The sequence below is a fragment of the Hemicordylus capensis genome, chromosome 1 (genome assembly GCF_027244095.1).
Source record: "Hemicordylus capensis ecotype Gifberg chromosome 1, rHemCap1.1.pri, whole genome shotgun sequence".
Lineage (NCBI taxonomy): Eukaryota > Metazoa > Chordata > Lepidosauria > Squamata > Cordylidae > Hemicordylus > Hemicordylus capensis.
Window position 1 is genome coordinate 171,477,466 of NC_069657.1, and position 12,920 is coordinate 171,490,385.

At 43.2% G+C, this 12,920-nt stretch overlaps 1 protein-coding gene across 10 annotated transcripts in view; it reads left to right on the top strand.

Annotated features, from left to right (window-relative positions):
- Positions 1-12,920, top strand: part of THSD7B (thrombospondin type 1 domain containing 7B) — a 690,438-nt gene that overhangs the window by 645,735 nt on the left and 31,783 nt on the right. For all 10 annotated transcript variants that reach the window (XM_053254956.1, XM_053254972.1, XM_053254939.1 and 7 more), the window contains 3 exons: positions 5,945-6,086; positions 8,558-8,673; positions 9,721-9,838. In XM_053254956.1, the coding sequence (XP_053110931.1) occupies positions 5,945-6,086; positions 8,558-8,673; positions 9,721-9,838 (376 nt within the window). The remainder of the gene's footprint in view (positions 1-5,944; positions 6,087-8,557; positions 8,674-9,720; positions 9,839-12,920) is intronic.

The window sequence follows — 12,920 nt, forward strand, 5'->3', positions numbered from 1 at the left end:
GTGCCCAATGGGTTGAAGCTACCACCCAAATTTCAAAGAAATTGGGCAAAGGGGTGATTTTTAAAGAATTTATGAAGTTGGTGCATCCTTAAGCTTCCCCCATAAGGAATAATGAGGATTTCAGCAGGCTTATAGCTCCATGTGGGGGGCACCAAGGAGGCCCAGAGAGGGTTGTGGTGGGTGGTAGTGCCCAATGGGTGCAAGGAAGCTATCACCCAAATTTCAAAGGAATTGGGCAAAGGGGCGTTTTTTGTGGTTTTTTAAAAGTTGAAGTTGGCATGTCTTTGTGGCAGATTCAGGGCAGAAAAGGGGTTTCGGGGCCAGAAGAGTGGGCCAGGTGTTAGTGCCCCAATGGGTGCCTGCTACCACCCAGATTTCAAATAAATTGGTGAAAGGATGGTTTTTAATTTTTTTTCTGAAGTTTGCACGTCTTCAAGCTTTCCCCCCATAAGGAATAATGGGGAATTTCAGCAGCCCCATAACTCTACTTGGGGGGGCACCAGGGTGGCCCAGAGATGGTTGTGGTGTAGTGCACATAGGGTACCGACCACCCCCAAAATGACAAGCCCATGGGGCACTGGGTTTTGTTGTTTTCAATGACTGAGTAGTTCTGAGAGTAGATTATTTGGTAGGAAATGAGAGAATCCACTCTCATTTGCTTCCTTGCACCCATTGGGCACTACCACCCACCACAACTCGCTCTGGGCCACCCTGGTGCCCCTAACGTGGAGCTATAAGCCTGCTGAAATCCCCATTATTCCCTATGGGGGAAAGTTTAAGGATGCACCAACTTCATAAATTCTTTAAAAATTACCCCTTTGCCCAATTTCTTTGAAATCTGGGTGGTAGCTTCCACCCGTTGGGCACTACCACCCAACCTACTTTGGCCACAAAATGGAGCTCTGAATCTCTGAATTTTTCCAGTCAGAATCTGAGGTGATTTGTTTGTCCTCGAATCTGGGCCATTGAGCACAGGGGTGATTTGTTTTGTCTACAGATCACCCAAATCAGCCAGATTCAGGTACAAATCATTTTGTACCCTAATCAATTCACACATCCCTAATTATCAGCCATCCAAAGGCACACAGCAGGAAAGCAACTTTGTTCAAAAGATAGCACTCCACTTCAAAACAATCCATGAAGTGTGTTTTCATGCTGAAGAAGCCAGAAGTGGTCATTTAGAGCCCAGCGCTTATCTGCTTTCTTCAGCAGGTTGATTGATTTTAACAAAACAAAATAAATGCAGTGGAGCACTAATTGGGAGCATCTCAAGAGATGCTTCTCTTTGATTTTTATTGGCAAATCATTTATGCTATTATTCTTGCCTGAAGGACAAACAATCAAATTAATTGCATGAAAGGTAATAAATGATTCGTAAACACTTTGCAACAGGATTAGTTTTCAGGTAATTAAGAATAATGTCTTGTCTTAGATGTCTGGGTGACCATTCCCAGGCTAGCAGCAGAGATTTCAATAAGGTGATTGTATGAAATTATACAACAAGGTGATAGAGCACTATAGCTGTAGAATAGCATTTGCTTAACTCAGGCTCAGCGCTACAGCAGAAGGCCAAGTCTCCCCTGGCAGATGTGCAGGAGAAAGTGCTTGGGGTGAGACTTCATGCTTTGCCTGGCATGGCTTTAGGGAGTCGAAATAACAGCAGCGCTGCAGTCGACTGGAGCCATGCCAGGGTTGTATCAAGCTAAGCCACAGCAGAAATTACTTTCAGAGCTGTAATGGCTCAAGTTTGCTTTTGAATATTCAAAAGGAAGGAAAGAAGGAGTCTCCTCTCTCTCTTTCTCTGACAGTCTCTTTCTTGCGCTCACTCTCCAGTCCTGCCTTCAGTGGCAGCTGCAAAGCAATAAAAGCATATGTTTTTGAACTGCTGTCTCTACAGTTAATGAGCTTTTAAACGGGAAAAATAGAGCCCTCCATGTGATTTATGGAAAGATGTTGCTGGAAAAATCTTCAATATTTATGAAAATAGGACAGGTTTGGTTTCCCCCTACCATTTCTTGTTCAGCCCACAGCACTTTAAGACTCTTAATCCCCACCCCCCACTGAGTGGGTGTAAGCTGGTTATCATCCTCAATAAAATCAAGAATGTTTAACAGAACATTTCATGTTCTCTCTGCTTACTACACTGTTGTTGCCTTGTAACTGGCTGAGCCTGGTTCAGGAATGCGTCTTGGGTTATCCAGAGCTGGGGAGGCGAGGGACTACTCTGGGGCAGCTATTCCACTGGTGGTGGGGAATCGATGAAGATATGGTGCTAGTAGGTCAGCAGATCATTACAGAGGAAGGGAATCCAGTAATTTAATTGCTGTTTCTCCTTCCAGCAGGCCTCTCCACCTCTCTTACTGAGAGCAGTGACAACAACTCACAGAACCTCACCTTATTACTTTGTAATGCCTGGTCTGTCCAAAATAAGTCTGAGATCATCCATGACTTGTGACTTGACCTGATGTGCATTATGGAGACCTGGTCGGGAGAGATTAGTGGCCCGATTTGGTCCCAGCTTCTCCCGATGGGTTACTCCGTGGTGGAGCAGGTGAGAGAATGTGGGCAAGGAGATGGGGTGGCTGTGGTCTCTAAGAATACCATTTCCCTTACCAGGATCCCTGCCAGGGAATTGCCCTGTATCAAATATGTGTACATAAGTCTAAGGACTAGGGATGTGCAAACCAGTTCAGGGGTTTAGGGGTTCGGGGGTTCAATGGTTTGGGTTGAACTGAACCCCCTGGTTCCGTCCAGACTGGGACCGAACACCCCTGCCCGTTCACAGCAAAATGGCTTCAATACAGAGGCCAGAATGGGCCAGAAAATACAGTAAAACAGGCCTCAGCAGTAATTACCGAGGCTGGCGGGGGGAGGGAGTACCTTCATGGGAAACCCTCCCCTCCACCGGTGGCCTTTAGGAAAGGGCTAGAGGTAAAGATTTTTTTAAAAAACTTTGAAGGGGACAGGACTGAACCAGTCTGGTCAGGTTCAAGTGCAGTTTGCACTGAAACCGAACTGGGCCAGCCGGTACTGTGCACACCCCTACTAGAGACCAAGGATAGACTGGGGCTTCTGTTAGTGTACCGATCACCCCGCTGCCCAGTGGAGTCCCTAACTGAGCTGACAGATCTGGTTGTGGAGTTGGCATCTGAGTGGCCCAGGTTATTGGTGGAGTGGCCCAGGTTGGAGGTGGTGAGGGACTTCAATGTCCATTTAGGAACCAGGTTTTGGGAAGCGGCTCAGGAGTTCACAGCAGCCATGACAACTATGGACCTTTCCCAGGTGGTCTCTGGACGGACACATTATGCTGGTCACATGCTCGATTTGGTATTTAGTTCTCATCAGGATGGTGTTCCGTGGGTGGGGATTCCTGTCTACCCATTTTCATGGATGGATCACCATCTGGTTAAGGTAGGACTTGCAACCACAACCCAATTCTGCAGGGGTGAAGGAGCCATTATGCTGGTCCACCCAAGAAGGTAATTGGATCCGATAGGATTCCAAGAAGCCTTAGAAGAGTTTCAAATTGGCTCTGCTAGTGACTCCCTACAGTCATTACCTCTGGCTTATCTGGATTTAACTTCAGTTTGTTATGCATCATCTAGCCCATTATCAACTCCAGGCAGGCATTTAGGGAAGTTATGCCATTTCCTGATGTTGTTGGTATGGAGACATAGATCTGGGTGTCATCAGCATATTGAGAACACCCTGCACCACACCTCCAGATGATCTCTTCCAGTGGTTTTATGTAGATGTTAAAAAGCATTGGAGACTGTATGGAGCCTTGTGGAACTCCACACTTTAGCTCTTGCTTCGCAGAGTAACAGTCTCTAAGTGACACCATGTGAAATCTGCCAGATAGGTAGAAATGTAACCACTGTAAAAGTGCTACCCAATCCCACCTCCCTCAAGCACTCAGGTTGAGACAGTGGCCAGGAGTGCTTTTTATTAGCTTTGGCTGACACGCCAGCTATGTCAATTTCTGGAGATAAATGACCTTAAAACAGTGGTACACATGCTGGTAAACTTTAGGCTTGACTGTTCTAATGCACTTTGTGCATCTACGCCTTTGTACGTAGTCCAGAAACTACAACTGGTAAAGAATGCAGCAGTCAGATTGGTCTCTGGGTCAACCCGAAGGGACCATATATACACCAATTTTAAAAGAATTGCTCTAGCTGCTGATATGTTTCCGGGTGAAATATAAAGTGCTGGTTATTACCTATAAAGCCCTCAATGGCTTGGGTCAAGCATACTTGAGAGAGACCCTATTAAGATTATCTGGAGAGGTCTGGTTATGATTGCTGCTAGCTCATTTGGTGGCGACTCATGACTGGGCCTTCTCTCTGGCTGCCCTGGGGCTCTGGAATACACTCCCTGTTGAAATAAGAGCATCTCCTCTCTTCTTGCTTTTCGGAAGAACCTCAAGACCTACCTGTTTTTTTCCAGGCTTTTAACTGAAAATTTAAAAATATTTAATGTTTTTTTTATTTTTTGAGATTGTTTTTACTTGTTTTGTGAATTTCAATGGTTTTGTATTGTTTTACATTTATTATGTTTTAACTTTGGACACCACCTAGAGATGTCTATATCTGGTGCTATAAAAATATGATAGATAGATAGATAGGTTTTATTTCATCATGTAGAAGTGATATTTATCAAGAATTTTTATCAAGGATTATTTTTTTGCCCATTCTGCTTTATTCTTTGTCTCATTTCACTTCATGGGAATAACTCTGCTGCTATTGACATGAAATGGTTTAGAAACTGCCACTCTTTTATGGCATTGTGTTACTGTTAATGTTAATAATGTTACTGGATCTCATTTATTTATTTATTTATTTTTATTTATTTAACTTCACTTTTATACCGCCCCACACTCGTGTCTCTGGGCGGTTCACAATGATAAAACAGTTTTTAAAAATATATAAAAACACATAAAAACAATTAAAAACTAACAATTTAAAAATCAATCACAGAATTAAAAACCTATACATTATTAAGAAGCTGAAAAAGCCTGAGTAAAAAGATGGGTTTACATAATAGGGGGAAAAAATCATTTTAATGGTAGTGGTTAAGTCTGGACTAGATGGGGTCTAAGTCACCATCTAGGTCCTCCTTTCCAATGTCATGAATCTTTGATTAAATATGTTAATTCACAGATTCAGAAACATTATGTACAGGCAGTGAAAGGATGCCTTATGCTTTGTTTAACAGGGTTGGTGATCAATAGTACCTGAATTGAGTCTATTACTTGACTAACAATATGGTTGTAAGACAGGAAAAGAACTTTGAGAATTAAAAGGTAAAGCTTTCATTCATAGGCATTAATCATCTGATACTGGGGTAGATCCCAGTTATTTCTCCAATCTCACAGGGACTAAAAGGGGTGCTGGAAGGGTGCAGGAAGAGAAATAAATGTAGCATTATTTTCCATTGTAAGGAAATGAGTCTTGAAGATCTGATATGAAGTAAAGGAAAATATCTCATCCCGCCCCCCCCCCCCCCGCCCGCTAGGCAGTCAGCAGAACACAGTTCTTTTCCTACACTTGAAATTACTTTCATAATTCTATGAAAGTAAGACTAACGGGCTGTTATCCAAAGCAGCTACAAAGGCATGTGGGCAGGAACTGTGTGCATAGTTGGGGCATTATTTCCCCTTCTTTCGACAGCAGTTTCAACAACGAACGAGTCAAGTTGCTTTTTAAATCATTGTGGCTTGGCTCATCAGATCTTGATGCTGCTGTGGCAAATAAGGTAGAGAAATCCCCAACCTCATGTATGTTTCCCTCTGGTGCACGTACACAGCTCTTTGGATTGCTGGCAGACTGAAGTAAAGGAAATCAAATTACATTTTTATGAGAACTCAGGATACACTAATTAAATCTAAACATATGTCTGTTAGCATTTACTTAAAATCATTTTTCCTGTCTTGTTTTTCTAGTCATGTGACCCTAATATAATGCAAACCCAGACTCGACATGTGATGAGATCTCCTTTAAATCCCAAGACCTGTCCTGAAGGCTCACAAATGCAGCCCTGTGTTCTGAATAAAAATTGTTTTCAGTATTACTACAATTTAACAGGTAAGCACCCTTTGATGTCATTTCAAACAGAGTGAAGTGCATCTTTTACTATGCCCACCTCTGAAGGGGAGGACAGAGGGATACAGGTGTCAGAGTGGGATGGATTCTAGAGACTAGGGATGTGCACAAAACAGATCTTGCTTTCTGTTCTGAGCTTGGAATGGTATGCAAGATCCATGGAACCGGTCAAGCCGGTTGTTCCAACAGAATGACTCTATACTGTTGGACCATTCCGAGCACCATTTTGGGATCCAAAATGGTGCTTCTCTGGTCTCTGCATATGCGCAGCGGCCATTTGTGTGGTGGTACGCTCGGAATGTTCCAAGTGTTCAGAGCTCAGAATGGGGTTGTTCCATTCCGAGCTTGGAATAGGCCCTTCATTTAATGGTCGGAATGTTCTGACTGCGAGCCATTCTGCACATCCCTACTAGAGGCCTTGCTCAAATGCTCAGTCAGCTATGAAGCTCACTAAGTGGCCTGCAGCCAGTCCTTGCTTCTTATCTCATTTATTTAGAATTTAGTTAGGTTGCTTGAGGAATGGCAAAGCATTTTGCACACTGAAAAAAGTGTTATAGAACTGAGAAATAATAATGTAAACATGTAAAAAGCAGAATTTGTACACATTGGCCTGCATTTAAAAGTAATTTCCTAAAAATATGTTTGGTTTATCTACCAATTGGGGGTCTTGTGTTTGAATTAATATCTGCTTTAGAGGTTATCTTAGGAGCAGTGTTAGCTAAATCCAAAAGGGCTGAAAGTTTGGGGGTGATTTTGGAATGCTGAAAGTATTCTAAAACTCCAATAGGGGGTGACTTACCACAGTTTGGTGGCAGTGGTTGTGTCTGTCCATCGGTCCTTCCTTCCTGCCTTCCTTTCTGTAGGTTCAGGCAACTACTGAAACGTAAGGTAGAGGAAACCAGGGATTCCTGGAGAGCATGTGTTCCCAGTATGAGCAGCTACTTCCCTCTGGCAATCCAACATCTGTAGCCAAGAGTTGGGTGGACTTCAGTTGAGTAATGTATTCAGAATGTCAGCCACTGTATTTCAGTGGCATTTATCTCAGGGTCATTGTTCTCTACCACAATTTTACACTAGAGCTATGCCACAGCTATCCTGGAAGAATCTAGGATAGCTTCTAGACACTGCTTGCAGATGGACTTGAGGACTATACAGAAATAAATGAAACAGTTGCTTCTTGGCAAAGAAAGCAAGAGGCACTACTTTGATACCTTGATCAGGTAGCCTATTGGAAGACTATATAGTCTAATGTACATTTGGAGCTCTGGTGCCTGCAGGCCATTGATTCAGTATTAGGTCATCCTTGTGTAGAGATGTCCCCTCCATTTAACTCAGTGGGGAAACCTAAATGTGTAAGAATTGTGTATGTAATCTGGAGCAGATTTTGGACACTAAAGTTGTGCATGTGTGTGGAAATTGGAAATAATATTATTTGACATTGATATTCATGGTTACCAGCATTTTAATAGAACCTGCAATATCTTCATGAGTGATCTTTTTAGTGACACCTGACAGACTGAAAACTAAATCTTCAGTCTGTGAATCAATTGGTTATGCTTTTGTAGCCATTTTCAACATTATCTTTGCAGAATGATGCAATGAAAATGGTTTACACAGAGCTGACTAAGAGATGGAAATTTTAAAAGCTGTTTGTTTATTTCTTAAGACACATGGCTTCCTTTGTCGGGTGAAATTTAGTTGGAGTCTTTGACAAGCTTTGCTCTGAGGCAAAAGTTCTTGAGAAAGAGTTTATAATTTTGTTATCCAGGGCAGCAGCATTGCACTTGATCATGCATGAGCTGCTTTTATTAAATGATATATTTTATCAACACTGGACAGTTTCTAGCATACTGAGAAGGGATGATTTCTTTAAGAGACATTGAGACAGAGACTTGGCAGAGACTTAGACACATGTTTGTTTCCTACAGAATGAGGCTATTCACACACGTGTGCAAAACCAGGCTAAGGGAGCCCAGCCCAGTTTTGCACACCCATGTGAACTGCCAGGATCAGGCCAATCCCAGCAGCGACATGGCAGAAAACTTGCCTATTTAGCCACCATTCTAAATTAGTTTAAGGGAGCGAGCACTCGCTTAACCTCATTTTTGTGCTCATGTGTCACTATCGGGGAGGGGAGGGGGGATTCCCATAATGCACTGTGCACTCATATGGTACATTATCAGAGCTCCAGGGATGGGGTGGGGCATCCCAGCACTCCGACCCCCAGAGCTGCAGAGGAAGCTTTTTGCTTGTCTGGACAGGCGATACATCCACACATAGAAAAGGAGGAGATCATCTGTGGAGAAGGTTGGTTAAACCCGCCTTCCCCACAGCCCACACACAAGACCTTCTCACAGATCATGAGAAGAGGCTCACTGGATCTCTTCTCTAGTTGCGCTCAAAAACTAAAGTTTCGGCCTACAGAACTAAATGCATTTGTGACTTGTCTTTAGATTGGAGCACATGTCAACTAAGTGAAAATGCAGTCTGTGGGCAAGGTGTTAAGAATCGCCTTCTAAGCTGCATACGCAGTGATGGGAAAGCAGTGAATATGGACTACTGTGAGCAGGTGAGTTTGGGATGACCCATCAATGTAGGTGGTTTTTTGAGTCTGTATGTCTTTGACCTCTGGATATGACCTCAAGTTCTGTAAATGAGGATTTCAACAATCAAAATACAGGAGAAGACACAGGAAGGGCTAAACTCTGGAAAAGACAGAAGTCCTATTCGCACATTGGGGCCATTCACATGACTGGGCAGGTGGGGGAGCGGGCGGGAGGGTAGAAGGATGCATGAATCTTACCTTCTCGCCCGATGATCCACTAAGCATTTTTGGGAGTGTGGACTGCGCTCCCAGACATCCCGCTGCTGTGCCAGGCAGCACGGAGCTCCAGAGCCCAGAATGACGCATCCTGGTCTCTGGGTATCCCACAATGCACTGCATGCTGATCCCAGCCTGGGTTAGGCTGCACATGAGAACAACCTCATTAAGTTCAATCCTTGTATAATCTGTGTACAGCACACAGAGGTACAGATCCATACACAGATACAGTTATTTACATTATGTTGACTTTGAAGTGTTCAACAGTACACTTCCCTATCTGTACCATGCATCTGGGAGTCCTGTACCCAGGTTCAGTTTTAAAATAAGCACAGTCATTCACAAAATATGATTCCACCTCCACCCCCATACCCTGCTCCTGCTATAACTGTTTTGTGGAAGCAATGTGCTTAATGGAACACAGAAGTTACACATTCCATACATAACAGGTTTACAATCCAAAGATGTTTCTACCTTCTACTCACCACAATCCAGATGAGGCTGGATACAGATGGGATGATACAAACACCTGGGGAAGTAGGGTCATGTTGTAAGTGCAGCATACCAAGGAGGTCATTCTAATTCATTTAAATGGGCTTTAGCTGGGTGATTATTTCCAAGTCAGCTAAAGGTATATTCCAGTTTGGGCTGGCTGCACTGGGGTTAGTTGAAAATGCCCCCTTAGCACTATATTTATACCCCTTAGCAAAGTGAGAAGTGGCCCTTGGATATGTTTGTTCCTCATATTTTGTATTCTTTCCTTAATGAATGACTTTATCTGTTTTGTTTGTATAGCTAAATTTGAAAATCCCTGAAAAATTGATTGCTCACTGCCTTGTGGAATGTGTAGTCAACTGCCAGGTCTCTGAGTGGTCTGCCTGGTCCGAATGTTCACATACGTGTGGCCTTGCAGGTAACTGTATCTGTCAATGTAGTACCTGGTTGTTACATAGAATAGTTACATATTCCACAGCACATCACGAATTAATGCTCCATTCCTGAAGGCTCATTTACAACATTACACAATATAAACAGAATAATGTTTTAAAGGCTTTCTTGTTAAGCAGGTATACAATACTACTTTCAACTGGAGAGCTAGTCTTGTGGTAGCAAGCATGACTTGTCCTCTTAGCTAAGCAGGGTCCACCCTGGTTGCATTTGAATGGGAGACTACAAGTGTGAGTACTGTAAGATTCCCCTTAGGGGATGGAGTCGGTCTGAGAAGAGCAGAAGGTTCAAGTTCCCTCCCTGGCTTCTCCAAGATAGGGCTGAGAGAGACTCCTGCCTGCAACCTTGGAGAAGCCTCTGCCAGTCTGTGAAGACAATACTGAGCTAGATAGACCAATGGTCTGACTCAGTATATGGCAGATTCCTATGTTCCTAACTAACTCTCTCTCTCTCTCCACACACACACACACACCCACCCACCATCCAAACAGGAGCATAATTATAATAGGGCAGACATGTTCCAAGAACAAGAACTGCCAACAGTCTCCTCTAGAGGAGGTACCATTGAGTGCCCCTCACCTATTGCTCTTCCCCCTTCCCCTGTTGCTGCATGCCATGTGGCATGCATATATATATATATATATATATATATATATATATGGGAACAGTGGGAACAGTGGGAACAGTGGGATATATATATATCTCCACTGTTCCCACCAACAGAACACACACACACCCAGCAGTGTCTTGGCATTGCTGCTGTTCCTTACTTGCCACCAACTGCACTTCTCTTGCCCCCACTGGTTGCCATGCTGCCCCACACTTACCATCACGGCTGCTGCTTATGAGCTGGCTCACCCAATTGTAAGGAGCTGGATGGTAACACCAAGATCCTGAAATCCCAATTTTGTTGTGATTCACATTCCAGGCAAAGTAAATGACAGCTGATCAAAATCCTGGATGAGCCCTCAAATTTGTTGGAATTTTTTAATTCCTAATTTTCCCCAGTAGCCAGATTTTACCTATGGTTTTATTGGGTCCTGACCAGCTGTTTGCCCACTACCCATAAAATGCAGCACATACTCCAGAAACCAAATTAACATTTTATTTAAGCTACTTTAGAAATAGTTTAGAAGAACATATCTTAAGAGGTTTAAACATATTAAGAAATTCAGTAGGCATCTCACCAAATACGTTGAATCGGTCTGCAAATTAGTCTCAGCAACACAAAAGACAAAACTCAAAACAGGAGATTCAATGAATATTAAAAGAAAAATCAAAATAATTATAGCTTGAAGTCCAAAGCTAGGGAAAATGGAGAAAAAGAGGGGGAGAATCCAAAAAGGAGAGGAAAAATTTCCCCAAAGGGGAGAAAAGTCTCTCAATCAAATCAATGGCCTAAACATTTATAATCCTTTATCAGAGGAGTGCCTTTCCCTCCCAAAAGGATGGCTTGGAGTACTTAAGTTTTGATAGGCCATATCTAATTAGAAGATACCACCAACCTATTTGATTAGAAAGATATCTTGATTGATCAATACGTATTGATCAGTATTGCCTTGTGTGCAAGAATTATGAATTGCTGACTTAGATAACTTATATATTTGGATTATATTATCTCACTGTCATTTGACCATTACCTAATGGCCAACGCATAGCAGAAAAAGCCCCTTCTTGTGGCCTTTCTCATTAGAAAACAAGTTATTTGTTGTATAAATGACATATACCCCATCTAAATTCATCTACCTATAGCCAAGCTAACTTCCCTGCTCTACAAGAAGCCAGCCAAGCAAATTTGCAAAACTGTCAGCTTAGAACTATGATCTTAGGAACAGATTTGAACCCAAGTGCAGCTATGAATTATATTCAAAGCATAGAAGCCTGTTATGTGATAAAAGATTAAAATAATATGCTTACATGTTTTTATACACACACACACACACACACACACACACACACACACACATATAAACTCGAATCTCTCCATATTTCATACTGCAGCTACTCAGAGGAAGCTGCTTTATACTGAGATAGACCACCCTTTCATCAAGCTCAGCATCATCTCACTGGCTAGTAGAGACCCTCCAGGGCTTCAAACAGGGATTTCCCTTTGCTGCTTAGAGTTACAGAAGGCCTAGGACCTTCTGCATGTAAAGCATATGCTCTGCCACTGAGTTATGTTCTCTCCTAAACTCCTCTTCCGTCTCAGGTTTGTCAGCTGGTTGGGAGAAATATTGGCCCACATGGCGATAGATTAGGCAGGTGCTCCAGATGTTAATCCCCATTTTAAGATATTTTGCTTATTCTGCCACATTGCAGACAAGAGATGACGGATCATTAATTTTGGTTTCTTTCTAAATTAGGCTTTTTTTAGCAGTCTAATTACAGATTAGCTGCAATTTACCTAGATCTCCTTAGCAGCAACCTCACTCATTCAGGTGCAGGTTTCTCAGAGGCAGACAAATGGGCAGACCGCCCACTCCTTAGCTTTTACCCACAAGCGATTATGATATCCAGCTGCTCTTTTCAAAACTGGAATAGGAATCTCAAGATCTTGTGAAGGCTGATAATCAAAGCAGAAAGGGGCATGATTACGCAAGATTACAATGTACCATAATTTTAGGCAGAAACGCCGCATTGGCGTAAAAGCCGCAGTAAGGCAAAAAAGCTGAAAAATTGCAGAAACCCAGCAGAAATGCCACATCACAGTAAACACCACAGCTAAACCAATTAAATACCACCAAAAAAGTGGGGGGAGTCTGTTGCTTTGGGGGGCCCTCTCCGCAGAATGGAGCCTCTCATCAGTCGGAGGGCCCTGCTGTGCTGCCACCATGCCTCCTTCTCAGTGGGGAAGGCCGGACCAGATCGTTTGCTGCTGCCGCCCCCTTCCTCTTCTCCCAGTTCGCTCCCCTTCCACCCCTCCTCCTCCATGGCCTGTGGTGGGTCACCTTAAAATGGACTGTTCTTCTACCCTCCTTGCTCCTCTTCCACCCCTCCTCCTCCATGGCCTGTGGCACCACCTTAAAACAGACTGCTGAGCCTGGCCT